A 17,675-nucleotide genomic window follows, 5' to 3' on the forward strand; every position below is an offset into this window, starting at 1 on the left:
GTGGGATGGCAGCAGAGCTCACTCACCTTGTACCTGCAATCCTCCCCTGCAGAGAGGATCAGCCCGTTCACTGCATTCCAGTCTGTCTTCAACACCAGCCCATCGTGGCCTTTCCACTGCAAGGGAAACATCAAGCACTGACACAACTCCTCTTTTGCATCTCCATCACTTGCTGGACTTGATCATCTCAGAGGTTTTTTCCCAACCTTAATGATTTTATGATTTAGCAGAAAAATAAATTAAATAAAGCCTGAACGAGGCAGAACCAAAGCACAAAAATCCGCATTAAAATCCTTCATCTAAAAACCCATGAAAAATTTTAATCCAAAAAATTAAAATTCAACAACTTCTTCCTAACAAGAGAAAAGGGAAAAGCTTCTGAATCTTTATTTCTGTAAATAAATCTTATGAATGAATCAGATTATTAATGGTACCTGCAGAACTTTAGCATTTGGCTGGAGGGGTTTAATGATCAGCTGCTGCCCTGAGGTGTAGAGAACTTTGTCAGAGTCAGGGGCCCAGGACACTGAGTACACTGGAGTTCCTGTGGGCATGGAAAATTACTGCTTTTAAAATTATTATTATTATTATTATTATTATTATTATTATTATTATTATTATTATTATTATTATTATTATTATTATTATCATCATTATCATCATCACCATCATTATCATTATCATTATCATTATTATCATTATTATAATAAATAAAATATATTTATATATAAGATATAGAAATATCTATTTAAGTACATAAAATCAATACACAATTACTGCATAAAACAGATTTATATTACATAAATATCTATGTAGATAATACTGTATTATACAAATGCACTTTCCATTTTCCTCAAGCCTCTTTATCTACTGCCATTTACCACACAATCAATTTCTAAAACTTTTACAAGTGAAAGGTTTTAAGTGCAGAAAAATCCAGAACAAGTCCAGAAAACCAGCAGGAAATAACTGCATTTTGTATTTATATTCAGATAAATACAGATTTTATTCACTGATATATATAGATTTTATCCACTGAGTCCCAATTGTCACTCTAGAAATACAGAAAATCAAAATAATACTCACCAAGAGACAACAGAAAATCAATCTTTTCACCCCAAATTGTGGGGCTGGACACAAAAATGGCTGGAAAAGGTTTTGTGTTGCACCTAAATTATTCTTTTTTAGATTTTTGGGTGCCATAATTACCAGAGATTTTTGTTTTGCTGCACAAACATCCCATTCACAAGTGACTTCCAAAATAAATGACAATAAATCCAAGTGGCCACAGGCTGGACAGATTTTTCCCAATTAACTGAAACTTTCTTAGACTGAAACTCTCAGAATTTTGTATCTGGAATAAAGCTGACTGTTCCCTTTTAAAATCATGTTCCAGTTTTCAAATTAAGATTTTTTGAAAACAGAATAAAGCAAAAATTACATGGAAAAACATCCAAGGAAAAAAAGAATTTAAAAAAGTCAGACTTGCCAACCATGCAAATATTTTCCATATTATTTGACAAGATTTGTCTCCTCTGAAGAAAAATCAAAGGATTTTGCTACTTGATTCCTTGAAATAAAACGAAGAAAGTTAAGTAAAAAGCTTTTCCAAGTATTAAACTCAGCAACTGATTCAAAATTGTTCAAATAAACCATTTTTAATGTGACTTTGTGGTAATAAAAAACCCCAAAAGCTTAAAAATGCTCTTTCAGGGTAAAATTCTCAGTGACAATTTTGGCATATTAAATTCTATCTCCAAAAATGACTCAGGAATATTTTTGTGTGGGAATATTTGGATGAGATTTAAATAATTAAGCGATTGAGCTGCCCTAAAATCATCCAGTATCTCCCACTTCTCCCTGTGCAAAAAGCTGATTTATTATGGCTGAACTCCATTTGAGCTCCCAAATATTCACCCTCCAAACTGAGACCTGGTGTCACTGCTCCTGAAGATTTCTGTACTTCAGAGATTTTCTTTCAGGGAATTTTATTCCTTAAAAATCCAGAATGAGGGCAGACTTTTCCAACTTGTCAACCATCAGAGCAGACAAGTCCCAGAAACACAACATATATTAAATAAATGTGGCTCTGGCTGTTTTCCTCCTGGCAATTCCTGGTGAAAATGCCATAAATTCTGTCCCCAGCTGGAGCAGAAATTCTAAATAAACTCTTTTTTTTTTTTTTTTGTCCTTTCCTAATGCTGATCTAACAATCAGAAGAGTTTTCTATTTAAACCAAATGTTTGCCTTTTTTATGATGGCTGAAGACTTAACCACAATTTCCAGGGCTTAACAGCAGGAGCTGAGTTAACTCATTTCCTCCTGCACTTAACAAGGGCTGCCTTGGGAAAATGCTGCCAACACCCTGGAAACCCAGAGGAACTGGAATATTCTGGCAGAAAAGGAAGCAAAAAGGCAGAAAATTGGGATTTGAGGAAGGAAGGTCTGGCTTATCCCACAGCACACTTGGTAATTGCAAGAGTTGTGTGGGATTTTGGATTGTCACAGGAGGAGAAACATTAATTTAAATTATTTTAGATCATGGGAGGGTGTTTCCAAAAGAATAGAGGTATCAGGAATGAATTCCTCCCTGGGAAGGCTGGGATGGAATTCCCAGAGCAGCTGGGGCTGCTCCAGGATCCCTGGAAGTGTCCAAGACAGGTTTGGGACAGAGGGAGGTGTCCCTGCCATGGAGGGATGGGCTTTAAAGTCCTTCCAACCCAAACCATCCCAGGATTCCATCACAATCTTGTGGGTTCCCAACACATCATCTAAGAAATCCATGGAAAAAAGGTTTCCTCATCAAAATGGACCAGTGGAAGCCCAAATACAACATTTCAGTGTAAGCAGAGGGAGGAACAAGAGGAAGAATTCTAAGGGAATCTAAGGAGGAATCAAGGCCAAAGACAGAACAGGCACGTGGATCATCACCCCAAAACAGCCTGAAAATTCATTTCTAACACAAAGAGTGGAATGAGGCAAAGGTGTGGAGTTTGGCTGTTTGTCTCTGTCCCCACACACGCTTAGGGTGGTTCTGGCAGGCTGGGCCTCAAAAGATGAGTCTGGACTCCAGGGTTTTTAGGTCTTCAGAATTGTTTATTATATCTTATCTGTAAAGTCCCTTCTCTGCCCGACTGGGATCTGACCAGCAGGGCAGCCAAAGGCACTCTGACCACCCCCAAGGCGGGCACATCTTTTATAACAAAAACTACGGATATCAGATTTACTTTTCATCCCCAATACCTGTCACCCTCGTCACCAGGTGCACCCTCACCCCAGAGCAATCCCCAAGTGCCAACACCACAGCAGGAGATGGATGACAAGAAGAAGAAAGAAGAGTCTTGTGACCTGCCTTGTTTCCTCCATCTTGTCTCCACAACCCCCCTGTACAAAAACCCCAAAATCTCTAATTTACCCTATAATTGTGTTTTCCCTTCACCATTCACACCCGGGTAATTCCCACAGGTTCCATCTCCTCACACATCGGTGGCACATCCCCAGATGGATCAAAATCCATCCACCAAGTGCTTCTGGCAACATTCCAAGACCCCTGAGCCCCCCAAGGGTTCTCTCAGTAGCTCTGGACATCAGGAGGGATGGGCTGAGCTCCCACAAAAGGGACGTTGGCAGTGGGGATTTTTTCAGTTCTTAGTACAATAAAGGAAGGGAGACACTGGTTGACCATGATGCCCCCTTCCTGCAGAATGCTGCCCTGACCCAGGTATGGCCACGCTCACCACAGGGACTGAGGGGTTCTGACTCTCAATCGAAAGGATTTCAAGGTGAAAACACAAACACGAGGGGACAGTCACTCCATGGGGACTCAAGTGTGCTTTTGTACTGCACCAGAAACTTGCAGAAACCAGTGAAAATTCGTGTTTGAAACGACAGCTTGGAATTTACTTGATATGTTTTTTCAAACCTCAAATAAGCAAAATAATGCATAAGAAACCTGACAACATGAACTGAGAAATGTTAAAGAATATGTGCTTCAGTTTGATTTTTTTTTTTTTAGTTCTAGTTCAGTTGGTTTATCTTTTTACCTGACAAACATTGCATGAGCACGTGAACTTCTTAAGAGAACTGAAATGCATTTTCTATTCAGTGCTGTGGTTAAAATGCCTTCCCCAGGTTGAAAGCATTCAGATCATTTGTTTCAGACAGAGATAAGGGCCTGACATTTAACCCAAGCCCAGGTGCATGTGGTTTCTTCAAAAATGTCACAAGGTCACACGGGCTCCATCTATGAAGTCTGAAAAACAAAATTTAGCTGAGGATCTTCACTGAAATGGCACCAAATCCTCAGCGTGGGATGAGACTGCCAGAAAATACTGCAGCACTTTGAATTTGAAAAATAAAACACTGTTGAAAAATCTCATCAAAATGCAACTCTGATTGACATTTAATTAACAAACCATCACTGCCATATTTAGGGTCTGCTATTTAAATGTTTCAGAACAACCCAAATGAACAAGTTCTGATGGAGCTCTGAGCAAAGAACTCACCTTGCTGAGCCAAGGTAGATCTCAGCATTCCACTCTTAGACCAGATTTTCACTTGGCCATCTTCCCCAACTGCAAAGGAGCACAGAAATCAGCAAATGCCATGCAATATTCACTCTAACAATTGTATTTGTATTTGCTCAGGAAACACTGGCGTTAAAATAAACCCAGCTTTTCTTACAGGTGAATTCCTTTTGTTTAGTCTCCCAAAGATGCAATAGGAAGTATAGGAAGGAAAAATATTTAAGATGGTTCTTTTTGTTATTATCAAGAAATTCTCCTTTCCTGAAAATCCCTGAACTCTTTTCTGAAGCTGGTCCTAGCAAGGGAAAATCCATCATTATTTAAGCATCCCAAATTCTGTATTTTTGATTCCTTCAATGGCCCAGAAGCTGCTTGGAGGAGTCTGAGAGGGCCCAGGGGAGCAGGGGCAGATTTGATGGACTCAGCTGGAGATTTCACAGTTGATAAATGGGGGGAAGTGAAGATAACTTTGTTTGGATGGCTTCAATTTTCTACCATAACTGTGTGTTACCAAATAACTCAGTTTATTTATTGAGAATTCATGCAAACACTACACAGCACAGTTAGGGCTGTTTTAACACACACAATTCCTGGTGTGGTGTCATTTTTAAAATGCTCTGCTCCTTCAGTTTAGGTCTCCCAGCTGCAATTAATGAGGAAAAAGAAATTAATGGATTCTTCCATTCAAATATAATTTATTTACCACATTTCAGGTTTTTATAGCTGGCCAATGTTGTTTTAAATGTCTTAAATATGCTAAAAAACCCACTCAAAATTAAAAATCTTATTTGTGCACATTTGATGCTGTTGAAATATAACCATAAAAATATTTGAAGTGGTGCAGTAGCAATGATTTATTCAGTCTTCCTCCAAGCACAGCTGTGGTATAAGAGGAGTTGATCTCCTCAAAACAAACTGGAAGTGGTGATGAATTCCCACACTCCCCAAAAAGTGTCAGTGTCATGCAGCCTCATAAAAAAAAAGGGGATTCAAAAGACAATTTTGACTTTGTCTTTGGAGAAGTTCCTGAGGCAAAGCTGTCTTTAAAAAGAACAATATTTCCATCCCTCTGGGATTTCAGAGGAACAGGCCAGACAGAGTTCCTTGAAGCAGCATTTCAGAGTCTGGAAATGAGCAGATCCAAAATTATCTTCAGTTCTTGTGGCCTGAGCTGGAAGCTGTCCAGAGGAATCAGCTGTGCTCCATCAGCAGGAGGCTGACACCACCAGAAACCCCAGCAAGGAGCCCAGCACTGGCAATTTCTGCAGCTCCCCTAAAACCCAGACAGAATTTGGGACAGAAAATGCCAAAAGCAACTCATTGACAAAAGATTTAGGACAAAAAATGGTGTGGAAATGAAGAAATTGGGGGCTCACTCCCCTAGCATTAATACAAACAGGCTGTAGGTGATAATTACTGATAATTAAGGACTAAAGCACAGGAATATTCAAGATCAGTGAGCCTTTTTGGCTAAAAAAACCCCAAATGTGCAGGGATATAAATGTACCAACTTAGCAACTTTGTCTTGCAACAGATAGAAAGAAAAGAAATCAAATATTCTCCTTTCTGAAGTTCAGAACAGCCACAAAACCATCTAAGCACTCTGATATTAAAACATTTACTTTCAACTGGATTGGATGACTTAAATGAAAAAAAAGAGAAATATTTTAACTAGATCTATTAATTAAAATGGACAACACTAAGCTAAAATACATTAATTAAATAGTGCAAAATAAACTTCCAGTAAACAAGGTGGTAACAACCTCTGTGATAAATAGGACAAAAAAAAAGCAGATTATTATTTAAGCTTTCCAAGCACTGCATTAATTTAGGAATTCTCACCTGTAACCAGGGCTGTTCCCTCATAATTCCACCTTCCTGCAAGGACAGCTCCCCAATGTGCTTCTACACTTTTCTCCACTCTTCCTAGCTTGGAAATCAAGTGGAATTTCCCTAAAAAAACAAATAAAATATACAGTGCATAGAATTTACATCATTATGTAATTATTACTGTATTATTAATCACATTATATATTATTACAGCAGTGCTGATACCTTCTGTGGAAAACACACAGCCAAACCAAGAAAGCAACAATACAAAGAGAGCACCCAGTTGCTTTCCACAGCTCAAATCAGAGCTATTCCTGCTCCCAAGCTGGAGCTGGGATGGAATTCCACAGCAGCCAACCCCAAAGTTTGTAATGACTTCAACAGAAGGATCAGGAAGTTTTTCTTCCCAAATAAGGGATGCTGCTTCAATCCAGGAAGATCAAATTTAAACTGGAGCAAAGAGCAGACAATGGAGAGCTTGGAAAAATAAGCAGCCCAGTAATTGAAATTAAGTACTTTAAAATCAAATTATTTTTAGTATTATTTGATCTAAGCTGCCAGACTCAACCACTGCAAGGAAGCTCCTGAGTGACCAGAACTTTTGGCACAAAATAAAAATAAAAATCATCCAGCCAAATCTGTGCCAGTGCAAGATTTCCAAGGGGAAGACTTCTAACACAGATAAAAAACTATGATTTGGATAAATCAGTTTATTTGAACAGATCATTTAAAATTCCATGGAATCCCAGACTGGTTTGGGCTGGGAGGGACCTTAAATCCCAATGGGGAGGGACACCTTTCACAGACCAGGCTGCTCCAAGCCCTTCCCACACTTCATGGTGTGCATTTAATGCATTCCATTATTTTGTAGCTATAAATCAGAATTTATCTCAGGAATGTATCACTTATTGTACAGAACACCTCTCAGGTCTGAGACTTTCATGTTCCATGTGCAAGCAAAAGCTGGATTAGAGGAATTCAAAGTTCATTTCTCCAAGTCAATTGCCAAATGGCCTTTTCTGCTTTTACACTGAAAACAACTTGAACTCTCTGAGAAATATATATTTTATTTTCTGCACCTTTTCCATGCAGTGTCTTTGCTCCACCTGTACCCAAGACCTTTTTCACTGGAGAATCCTTAAATCCAATCTCCCAGGAGCAGGAACCAGCCATGCCATCACCTCCAGGAACCAGCAGGAAGTGGCTGAGCTCTTCAGAGCCATCACTTTTTTCAGGACATACAGAATTCCATGGGATTTTATATACTGAAACAGCTCCCACTGGTCTAAGCAGAACCCCTGAATATTTCTGTGAGCAATTCCTCAGCTCATAAGAGACCAATGAAATCCCACAAGCAGCTGGGGAGGAACTGAAGGATTTGGTGAAGTCAAAATATCAGGAAAATGGGCAATGTCAAAGTATCTGATAAAATCCTGTTATCCAGGGAAAACTCCACTATTTCCCCAATCTTTTGCATCCCCTCCGACTCCACAAGCTCCTACTTCTCTCACAAGGCCCCTTCCAAAGAGGGAAACAGAGGAAATTGTAGCTGAGCAGGGAAGAACATGGTTACATGTAAAAGCAGGATCAACTTTCCAGAATTCCTCTGGAAAAAATGTGATCATCACTTAAAACTGTATCCTAATCCCTCTGCAGAACAGGGGAGAGGAGGTTTCCAGGGACAGCAGCTTTACTTCTGCAACTCCTTGGCTTTTCCAACAGGGCAATTCACAATTGCTGCCAGCCAAATGCTTTTTCCTTGGCATTCCCATGGGGAGGTTTCTCCATTTCCATGGATTTCTGTTCTACTGAGGCAACAGAGACTTTTAAATGACAACTTGCTACACAAAAAAAGAGAAGATTTTAGCCAAATGCCTGGTGTAGGTAGAAGGGATTCAGCTTAATCTCTGGGCCTTTATTTTTATTAAGTACAGAAGGCAGAACTGTCCTCAACCTGAAAATGACTCCCCAGATTTGAAGGAATTTCCAGTGGGAGACTCCCAGCCTATCCAAGCACAGAATATAAAATATGTATGTTTTGTTCATTAACTTCCATGGACTCTTAAATGCTGACCTAATATAAAATTGTCAACAAAAAACAAAAATAAGAAGGTTGAAACACTTATGATTTGTCCTTAATTTGAAGGTTAAAGCCAAAAATATTCTTCATTTTTGTTAAAAAATAGCAACAAGACCAATGTCAGTAGGAAATAAAAGAGCAATATCCCCCAAGGGATGCATTTCCAAAGAAAACCCAAGGGGACTAAATTTACATTTGCTCTGATTTCAAACATCTGCAGTTCAACTAGGAATTAATGCAACCCTGTAAAGACATTATGCTGCTTTTCCTTTGGATTCAGCGAGTTTGCAGGAATCCTTATCACAGGGATGAGATGGCTGCTGCAGGAAAATCACAGGAGTAAGCTGGTGCAGGAAAACTCATGCAGGAAGAAAAATCTGGCTGGGGGCAAAATCTTTTTGGGGAGAAGGGGGAAAAAACCCGAGGGAAAAATCTTTTTGGGAAGAAGGGGGAAAAAAACCCAAGGGAAAAATCTTTTTGGAGAGAAGGGGAAAAAAAACCGAGTAATCCTCAAAGCTTCTTGCTCCTCAAATAATGCCTTGTATTTGACTGACATGAGCACTCAAGGGTAGGAAACAATAAATATTTTAAAAATCTATTTAAAATTTGTTGTTTTTTAATTTTATTATAAGAAATATTTTAAGTTGCCTTACCATCAGAGCTGGTCAGAACAAAGCTCTCAGCCTGGGATTGCTTCTTGCCACCAATGCCCCTGGGAAACCAGTGCAGATCTAAGGGATAGACATCATCTGGCAGCTTCAGCACACGAGTGGTCTCGCTGGTCACTGGGTTCCATTTCATGACCTGGTGGTCATCGCTGCAGGAGAACAGCTCATCAGCTGTTGTCCAGCCCACACAGCTCACCAAGTCCTTATGTGTCCTTCAGTTAAGGAGTCTGAAAAGTTCAGCTATTAAAAATAATCAAATAGCCCATCTCGGCTGTTCAGAACATAGGGGACAATACAAGGAGATGATTCTGATAAGATTGCATGGAATGTTTAATACTAAAAAAAAACCAAAAAACTTCATTTTTTTGCTCTTATGTGCCAAAAAGAGCTGGTAGAAATTCAGTCCAATTAAGTAAATTTTCATTCCATGAAATGAAAACATTTCATAAAAATAAAATTCTTATAATGATGTAAAGTTATGGAAACATGGCTAAAATGTTGGGTTAGTGAAAGGTCTTAGTGCAAAATACAAGTGCAAAATATCCAACTATCATTCAAAAGTGCTGGTTTATTCACACCACATCATATTTAAGTGTTCAGTATCTCTTAAAACATTGTCCTTAAAGGCTGCACTCAATGACAAGGGGAACAAAGGAAAAGCAGGGAAAAAAGCCATCTACAATTTACTGATATTTTACTGAAACTTCAAGAACAAAATAGTATTTTCTGGAAGAGTCTATTCAGAATGAACATGATGTTCCATGCTTTTTTCTGTGACAAAGGATATGTTTTGGCTCCTTTAAAAGGGAAGTCTTCAGTCTCATCTCAGTTGTTCTGATGGAGCATTAAAACCATGGGTAATAACTGCAATAAAAGAAAACAAATACATATATAAGTATGGATAATTAACATAATATATATGCATACACAAGCGGCCAAAATTAAAGAGGAAGACATTAACACTAAAATTAAAAGTTGTGAAGTAATATGACATCGCCACTGGGGAAAAATAAGCACCAAGAAATACCTGAGTTTAGAGAGAATTCTGTTTCCACGTTATCCAACTGAATATGGACAACTTGAAGAAAAAATGATGCTGTGAACAGTGAATTCTTAAGGTTGGAAAGGACCTTTAAGATCAAGCCTGAAACATCAGAGGTTGGAGCACTGGAGATCCCTTGCGCTGACACACAGCCAGGAAGGAAAAACGTGATATTTTCCTTTCCAAGCCCAGAGCTTTATTATAATTTTGAAAGCATTTTAATCGCTCTGTATGTGCCGCTGAAAGGCTGAACGCCCACCCTGGGCCATCCACAGGTCCATCCATCACTGCCAGCCCACGTATTCCCTCCTTCCCAAGGAATCCAGCAGGGCTCCGCTGGAGTTTTAGGACAGATGTGGCAATAAGCAGGAATTATAAGCAGGAATTATAAGCAGGAATTATAAGCAGGAATTATAAGCAGGAATCGTGGGGACTCGGAGAAGCCAAAGTGCCTGACGCCTCCTCCCTTTCCCATCCGGAGCTGCTGGCCCGGAGATGAGGATCAGGAACGGCGGAGGAGAGCGGGATGGGGGAGCAGGGAATGCCAGAGGGAAGGAAAACTAGCGGGCCGAATAGGGAAGGCAACGGGAAGGGATGGGGGCAGAGCAGGAAAGGGAAGGAATGCCACAGCAGGATGGGGGAATGCCGAGGAGGAAAAGCAGCCGGCGGAACGCGGGCCACGGAGGAGACAGCAAAGCCTCGGGGCAGCCTCGGCCACCACCGCCCGCGCCAACACCCGCCGTTCCCTCCGCTTCCAGCTTTCCAAGAAGCAATTATCCAACCCCTCCTGAGGGTCGGGGCTCCCCCGCCTTGCCCTCAGCTGTCCCCCGGAGCTCTCCCTCCCCTCCATCCGCCCGTCCCACGCCCAGCTGGGGGTCACGGCTCCCGACCCTCTCGCCCACCGCGGCGGTGACTCAGCCGAGGGGAGGGGGCCGGCGGCCGCCGCCTCCACAGCGCGCCTTTACCTGCGCGGGCAGCGGGAGGGAGCGCGCAGAGCGGCGGCCGGAGCCCGCTCCCGCCGGAGCCCGCTCCCAGGGGAACACGGGGCGATCCCGCCGCCAGCTCCCGGCGGATCCCAGGATGATCCCGCTCCTGGCCGATCCAGGGATGATCCCGCCTCCCCGTCCCGCTCCCGTCGCCTCAGGAGCGGCGGCTCCCGCTCCCCCCGCCGCCAAGCGCCGCCGTCGCTATGGCGACTTCTCGCGAGACCGCATCCTCCTCGTCCTCCTCCTCCGCCACCTCACGGCTCCCCCCCGGCCCCCCCAAGGTGCCACGGCGCCGCCCGTTAATTAATTAAACCCGCTTCAAAATCGCCGCGCTCTCACCATTTTTAAAAATTTTTTTCACTTGTAAATTTTTTTTTAAATATTTTTTTATTAATTTTAAACCAGCGCGCGTCGCCCAGCAACCAAGCACCGCCCACTGACCTACTTCTAAAATTAAAATTAACCCTTTTACTCCGCCGGCACGGCCGCGAGGCTGTGTAACCGCGCCGCCCTCACCCCCTAATGTCTCCCACCCCTCCGTCTCTGCCCAGAAAAAGCCGCTCCCGGCGGATTTCTGGGCGCTTTCCCCTCCCTGCTGTAACGAACACAAGATGGCGGGCGGGGGCGGCGGTGCCGTTCAAACCCGCGGGCCCGGCCCCTCCCGTCCCAGCCTGCCCCGCGCTTTTCTAACGAATTTCGGTTCGAGTTCTCCGTTTCGGCGCCATTTTCGAGTGTGGAAGCGGCCGAGCTTTTACAGCAGCCAGAGTCGCCCGCGCTGCCGCCTCCTCGCCGGGGCACGGAGCCGCTGGGACGAGCAGGTACGAGCTCGGCGGGAGGAAGCGATGGTGCTTCGCCTCAGCGCGGTGGGGTGGGGGGGCTTCGGGGCGGAGGAGGTGCCCTCAGGGGGCTGCCCCGGGCAGGGGGTGCTGCGGGGTCTGTGCTGATGGCGAAAAAAGAGATGTTGGGAGAGCTCAGGGGAGACAAGGAATGCTGAAGTGGAGATTAGGGCTTTTGAGGGGAAGGTGCTATGGGGGAGACAAGTGACGTTGAAGGCAAGATGCTGACGGGAAAGGCTGGGGGTGCTGAGAGGAGAGACAGGAGGCGCTGAGGGGGAAGGCGGGTTCTGCCCCGCGCCTCATTTCCCCACTTCCCCCTTCGCGCGGAGGGAGCAGAAGCGGCGGCAGCGCCTCTCCCCGGGCCGGGCTGCCCCGCCAAGGGTCCCCCTGAGGGCTCCGGGCCCGGCGGCTCCGTCCCGGCCGCTGTCGGCGCAGGGCTTTGGGGAGCGGCTCCCCGAGGGGCTGCGCAGCCCAAGGGCTCCCGCCGTGCCCTGAGGGACCGCGGAGGACGGGGAAGTTCAGGGACGCGTTTGGGTAGCGGAGAGAGCCGACTTTAATCTGCTTAGAGCAGGGACCCTTGTAGCCCCGGCTCTGCCTGCTGCTTTGATGCTTGATGGGTGAGAGAAAAATCCCAAGAAAGCTCTTAACGATTGGCCATTCGCTTAAAAGAGCTGGGCTCGATGATCCCCGTGGGTCCTTTCCAACTCGGAATATTCTGGGATTCTGTGATTTGGAAAGAGCGTGACAAGGGTGCAGTCTGGCTCCTTTGGCTTTAAAAAAGCCCCAGATTTGTCACTGACAGGGCTTGTCTCTATCAGATTTAATGGGCTGTTCATAAGGAAGCTTTTCTGTCCGTCTCCGGCTCTTTTTTCGCCATCCCCTGAGGAGAACGGCGCTTGGCAGGAGAGGAGAGATGCTTTTAGCGAACACCTTCGAGCTGGCTCGGGGGAGGGGCTGGGCACGAATTTGTTAAATTTGTTAGAGACGATGTGGCAGCTGATTTATCGCGATTTAAAAGCTGAGGTCAGGTAGTTCGACTTGTTCATTCCGGTGAAGTGTCCGTGGTGGGAGGGGGGAAGGGTTGGGAAGGTAAATAGGTCTATATTGCACAATTCTGTTGGAGTGGAGCGGTTCGAGGAAAAAAAAAAATAAATGTGCTTTGAGAGGCTGTAATTGTCCGCGACAGCCATTGCGGAACAGTTCTGAACGGAGGCATAGACTGAAATGGCCTGAAAATGAGTTCTGTCTCTCATTTCCCCCCTCCCCCATTGTCCCAAATGAAGGACTCTCATGAGAGTGTGGGCTGGGGGTAGGTCTGAAAACGTCAAATGATTGGCACCAATTGTAAGATGACTTTCTAACCACGTCAGTTTTTTATCTTGTGAGAAGTAAACTTTCTCATGTCTGTTTTTCTGCGAACTCACTTCGCCACTTGCTGCGATTTCAACTCTTTGGGGAGAGTTTCGCTCCTTTTCTTCTCCTCGGGTGCTTTCTCTTCACCCGTTTGGGGAGCTGTGCTCGAGTGCCAGCTGATGGCTTTTGTAATGCTCGTCCTTGCTCAGATCACTTTAACATCCCGGCTAGATGAAGGTATTTCGTTTTTGCTTTCTCTCTGAAATGCTGAATGCTGGCAGGAGGGGTTGTGTTGCGTTTTGTGAGCAGAGTGTGTCGATTTAAATTATTTAAGAGTCAAATCTTTGCTATGATCACGCAGGGCTTTTGTTTCTCTGTCTGTTTATCAATCTCTCTGTAGCCATACAGATATTTAGCACGGATTATTGAAAGTAAAACGAGTGTCAGGTCTGAAATATAACGAGTTCTTCCAGAAGAGTATAGACATGTGGCTCTTGGGCTTGTTATTCAATGTGTCTTTAACTCTTTTGCCCCCAGCACCAGGGTGGCTTTCAGGGAGCCAAGTCACTGCCCTAACATGTCCCCACGAGCTGGCAGCAGGTAGATCCATGCCGTTAAAACAGATTAGGCTCAGCCCCTCGTTTTGGGGGTGATGTATCTTAAAATATATCATTGTGAAGCTAACCTCGATATTTTGTTTCAAATTTGGATTTTTGTCTTCTAAATGCCTACAGTCTTAAGTTTCTAAATGAGTCAAGCATCTGGGCAGAGGTGTAGGTGAATTCCTGGGCTGTAGCTCGGTGCTGAGATCACGGGGTTCTCTTGTTTGTGTTAGCAAAGGAGATAGAGCCCTTCAGTTGTTTGATTGCTTGGAATGGAAGGGGAGCAGCCAAGAGGGACCGTGCCAGGCAAGAGCACCAAAACCTCCACTGCAGCCCGTGGGAAGGGCAGGGAGCCCTTGGAGGAGTCCTCCATGGACATGGAAGTGGAAAACGGGGGCACCAGGGAGCCTGACAAAGAACCTCCCCAAGGTAGGTCTGGGCTGGCTGGCGTGGTGCTCGTTGAGCCTCCTCAGCAGCAACTCGAATTTCCCAACCCTTCCAGAAGGGATTTGCTCTTTTCCCTTCTATAAAGCAACGCTGAAACCCCTGGCAATTTAAAACTGCTTTTAAAATGGTCAAAAGAGCTTGCAAAGAGTTAAAGGGTTTGGCCCAGTACAAGTGCAAAAGCAATTTGTAGACTTTCTCCTAATAAAGGCTATTTCGGAGCTCTGATCTGGAACATTGTACTTCAGATTGTGGTACAACAGCAGGATTTTTCAAATTTATAGGCAGCCAATGGTATGGGATTTCTTGGAATGGAATAAATGTCAAGTTTATTTACTTAACTCTTAAAATGATTTGACTTTCTTTTTCATGAAGCAGTGTATTTTCTTGAGTTCCTTGAGTTGAGCTTTCGCAGAAAAATTCTGCAAAAAACCAGCAGCTGTGTAACTTTTTAGGGAGCCAGATGTGCAGTTGGTAAAGGCAGGTATTTGACAAATACATTGAAATTGGTGGCAAAAACTGCTGCTTGCTGGAAGGAGGAGTTGCTGGTGCCTGGGGAAAAGCTGCTCTGCTGATATCCAGGGGGCCAGTTTGTTTTCGTAACAAACTTCCTGTCTTTGCAGAGCAGCCGTGCTGTCATTGCAGCTTTCAGAGCCTCGTGAGAGATCCCCAAATCTTGCACAGTGACTCTGAAATGTGGCTTTGCACTTATTCATTAGAAAGGCTTTGCCTGCTTCAGATTTGCAGATTTATTGTGATGTTGGAGCTGTTGGAATTGCAGGGGGCCTGTTAAAGTGTGTTGGAATAAGAATTGCATAATGAAAGAACAAACCCAGCGATGGGACATCTTAAGTAGCTCTTAAAAAACATTTTGTTTGTGGAAAGAAGAATTTTAATTCCACTCAGCTCATATTAATAACTACAGGCCAAAATGTAGTTTGGTTCAGACAGAAATGATGTTTGCTTTTTCGGTTCAACATTTTAAAAGGTGTCAAATCACTGAGAGCTTACAATTGGTTTTTTTGTTCTTTTTTTTTTTTTTTATCTTTCTGTTTGTTTGGATGGGTTTTAGCAGCCTCAGAGGAGGTGGTGGATAATCGAAGTTTAGAAGAGATTTTGGGTAGCATCCCTCCTCCCCCACCTCCAGCAATGACCAGTGAACCTGGTGCTCCTCGCCTCATGATCACTCACATTGTAAACCAGAACTTCAAATCCTATGCAGGGGAGAAAACTCTGGGACCTTTTCACAAGGTATCTTTCTTTTTCCCTTAAGTAGTTTTGAACTGAAGGTAAGACTTCACTGGGTGGTATTATTCCTTCCTGAATTTTCTTCATCTAAGCTGACCTCAAAATAACTGAAAAAATATTTAAGGTTTAGAAATATTTTGATAGTAATATTCTAAATTAAGTAGAGAAAACAGTTAAGTGCAACTTTCCAATGCTGTGCAATTTTAATTTGTCAGCACAGCTTAGAAAAGCTCTCTTTTCTCTTGATTTCGTTTGCTGGAGAACTTTTAGGGCCGTGTCTGAAGAAAGAGAATATTTTTTTGTGCCCACAAGAGACTTACGTGGCTGAGCATGAAACTTTGCCTGTGAAGGCTGCGAAGTGCAGGGCTGTGGGTTAACCAGTGCAGCTGGGAAAGCTGAGCTGAGCTCTGGGGCTTTTATTCACTTTTACCTTGGCAGCAAAGCTCAGCTCTCAGACACTTGCATGCACGAGGAATAATTGTGCTTGAAATGGGTGATGGACGCTGGGCAGGATTTCTCTCCCTTTGAAGATCACTTTTCCCCTTCTCTGTGCAGCGTTTCTCGTGTATTGTCGGGCCAAACGGCAGCGGCAAATCCAACATCATCGATTCCCTGCTTTTTGTGTTCGGCTACCGAGCCCAAAAAATCCGCTCCAAAAAGCTCTCGGTGCTGATCCACAATTCTGATGAGCACAAGGACATCTCCAGCTGCTCTGTGGAAGTTCACTTCCAAAAGATCACTGACAAGGTATGTGTGAGCCCAGCTTTTTTCCCTTAAGGAGCTGAAAAACTTTGAATATTTGCTTATTTTCGTTGGAGCTGGGGAAAACTTCATAGCATGATTAGTTTACCTTTGGGATATAAACCGTCAGTGTTAATTAACTTTAAAAATCCTCTGTTGAGTAGTGCAGCTCTTAAAATCTTAGTAAGGATTCTTTAATTTGCTGCAGGACTAATATGTGTTTTTATAAGATTTCTGTTTGAGAACAATTTACAAATTTTGAATCATCATTTTAAGAAGAACTCGTTTTAATTTGTAATCTTGTGTACCTCAAGTAAATAAATTTATTTCTGCAATCAAAAGAATTCATGGAAATTTATAAGTCTATATTTGGACATATTAGATATTCTTAAAAGTATAACACAAATATATGTATTAAGAAATAAAACCTATTAAGAAAAACTTTTCAAACCAATTAGAAATTATTTTAGGTTATCCAAATTTATAAAAATATATAATGAATCTGAACCTTATTTACACTTTATGTACTGCAAACATGCCTGTAATTTTATAACAGATTTTTCAGCAAAAATTCTGGACCCCACATTTTACCACTAAAATTTTTTAAGGCTGATATTTTGTTTTAACAAAATAGAAAGTGTTGGCAAAATAAAAAAATATTTCTTTTGCTTGCTGCTCTGTATATTGATTAAAACTTTTGAATTTTTTGTTGATTTATCGCAGTTGTGGTACAAAGAATTTATTTTCCCTAATTTAAATTTCTTTTTTGTGCACACATTCAAACTTTTAAATTTAGGGTCAACCAAAAAAGGGGGAAGTGTACAATGAAATTCCAAAAATGGTGTTAATAAAGTGGCAGCATTTACAGCCTTTTTTAGGAACTGTTTGAAAAGAGACTTATTTTTTTTCTTTTTGTGTTTTTAATAACCAGATTAAAAAATTCATCTATTTCAATTTTTTAAAATTTTTTTTTGGACTTTGTGTGAACATCCAGAAGCTGAGTTTGATTTAAAAGGAGAGAGCAGTTTGAGAGCTCTTGGGGGTTAATCTGGGTGAGTTTTAACTTCTTGAAGCCTGGCACCAGCTTTATTTTGCCTGCTGCTCTGGAGGTAAATGGAAGCTCTCTTTTGAAGCTGCTGATGTCACATTTGTCACATCTTTAATGTTTGGTTTTTTTATCTTGAGCAGTTTCTCTGAGGAGCTGTGAGTGCACAGAGCTCTGCAGCCCCCAGGGCTTCCAGAGGCACTCCAGGCTGGGACAGCACAGCCCTGCAGCCCGGGCCATGCCCAGGGAATTCCTGGCCCTTACAGGGGGAAAG

The 17,675-nt window shown here is 42.9% G+C and overlaps 2 protein-coding genes across 5 annotated transcripts in view; one reads left to right on the forward strand and one right to left on the reverse strand.

The window, feature by feature from the left end:
- IFT80 (intraflagellar transport 80) overlaps nucleotides 1-11,342 on the reverse strand; it is a 33,614-nt gene extending 22,272 nt beyond the window's left edge. The window contains exons 1-7 of the mRNA XM_050978065.1: nucleotides 11,112-11,342; nucleotides 9,889-9,968; nucleotides 9,090-9,308; nucleotides 6,369-6,479; nucleotides 4,506-4,574; nucleotides 435-544; nucleotides 27-116 (exon numbers count right to left, since the gene is read on the reverse strand). Coding sequence (XP_050834022.1) covers nucleotides 27-116; nucleotides 435-544; nucleotides 4,506-4,574; nucleotides 6,369-6,479; nucleotides 9,090-9,308; nucleotides 9,889-9,928 — 639 coding nt within the window. The 5' untranslated portion in view covers nucleotides 9,929-9,968; nucleotides 11,112-11,342. The remainder of the gene's footprint in view (nucleotides 1-26; nucleotides 117-434; nucleotides 545-4,505; nucleotides 4,575-6,368; nucleotides 6,480-9,089; nucleotides 9,309-9,888; nucleotides 9,969-11,111) is intronic.
- A 451-nt stretch (nucleotides 11,343-11,793) lies between these two features.
- SMC4 (structural maintenance of chromosomes 4) overlaps nucleotides 11,794-17,675 on the forward strand; it is a 28,269-nt gene continuing 22,387 nt past the window's right edge. Inside the window, exons 1-4 of one of the 4 annotated variants that reach the window (XM_009088994.4) lie at nucleotides 11,794-11,950; nucleotides 14,157-14,352; nucleotides 15,440-15,618; nucleotides 16,171-16,362. In XM_009088994.4, coding sequence (XP_009087242.1) covers nucleotides 14,196-14,352; nucleotides 15,440-15,618; nucleotides 16,171-16,362 — 528 coding nt within the window. In that variant the 5' untranslated portion in view covers nucleotides 11,794-11,950; nucleotides 14,157-14,195. Of the gene's footprint in view, nucleotides 11,951-13,350; nucleotides 13,559-14,156; nucleotides 14,353-15,439; nucleotides 15,619-16,170; nucleotides 16,363-17,675 lie in introns of those variants that run through there. The other 3 variants (XM_030227095.2, XM_030227094.2, XM_030227093.2) reach the window with 3 other exon arrangements.

This window comes from Serinus canaria, chromosome 9, assembly GCF_022539315.1.
Source record: "Serinus canaria isolate serCan28SL12 chromosome 9, serCan2020, whole genome shotgun sequence".
Taxonomy (NCBI): Eukaryota; Metazoa; Chordata; class Aves; order Passeriformes; family Fringillidae; genus Serinus; species Serinus canaria.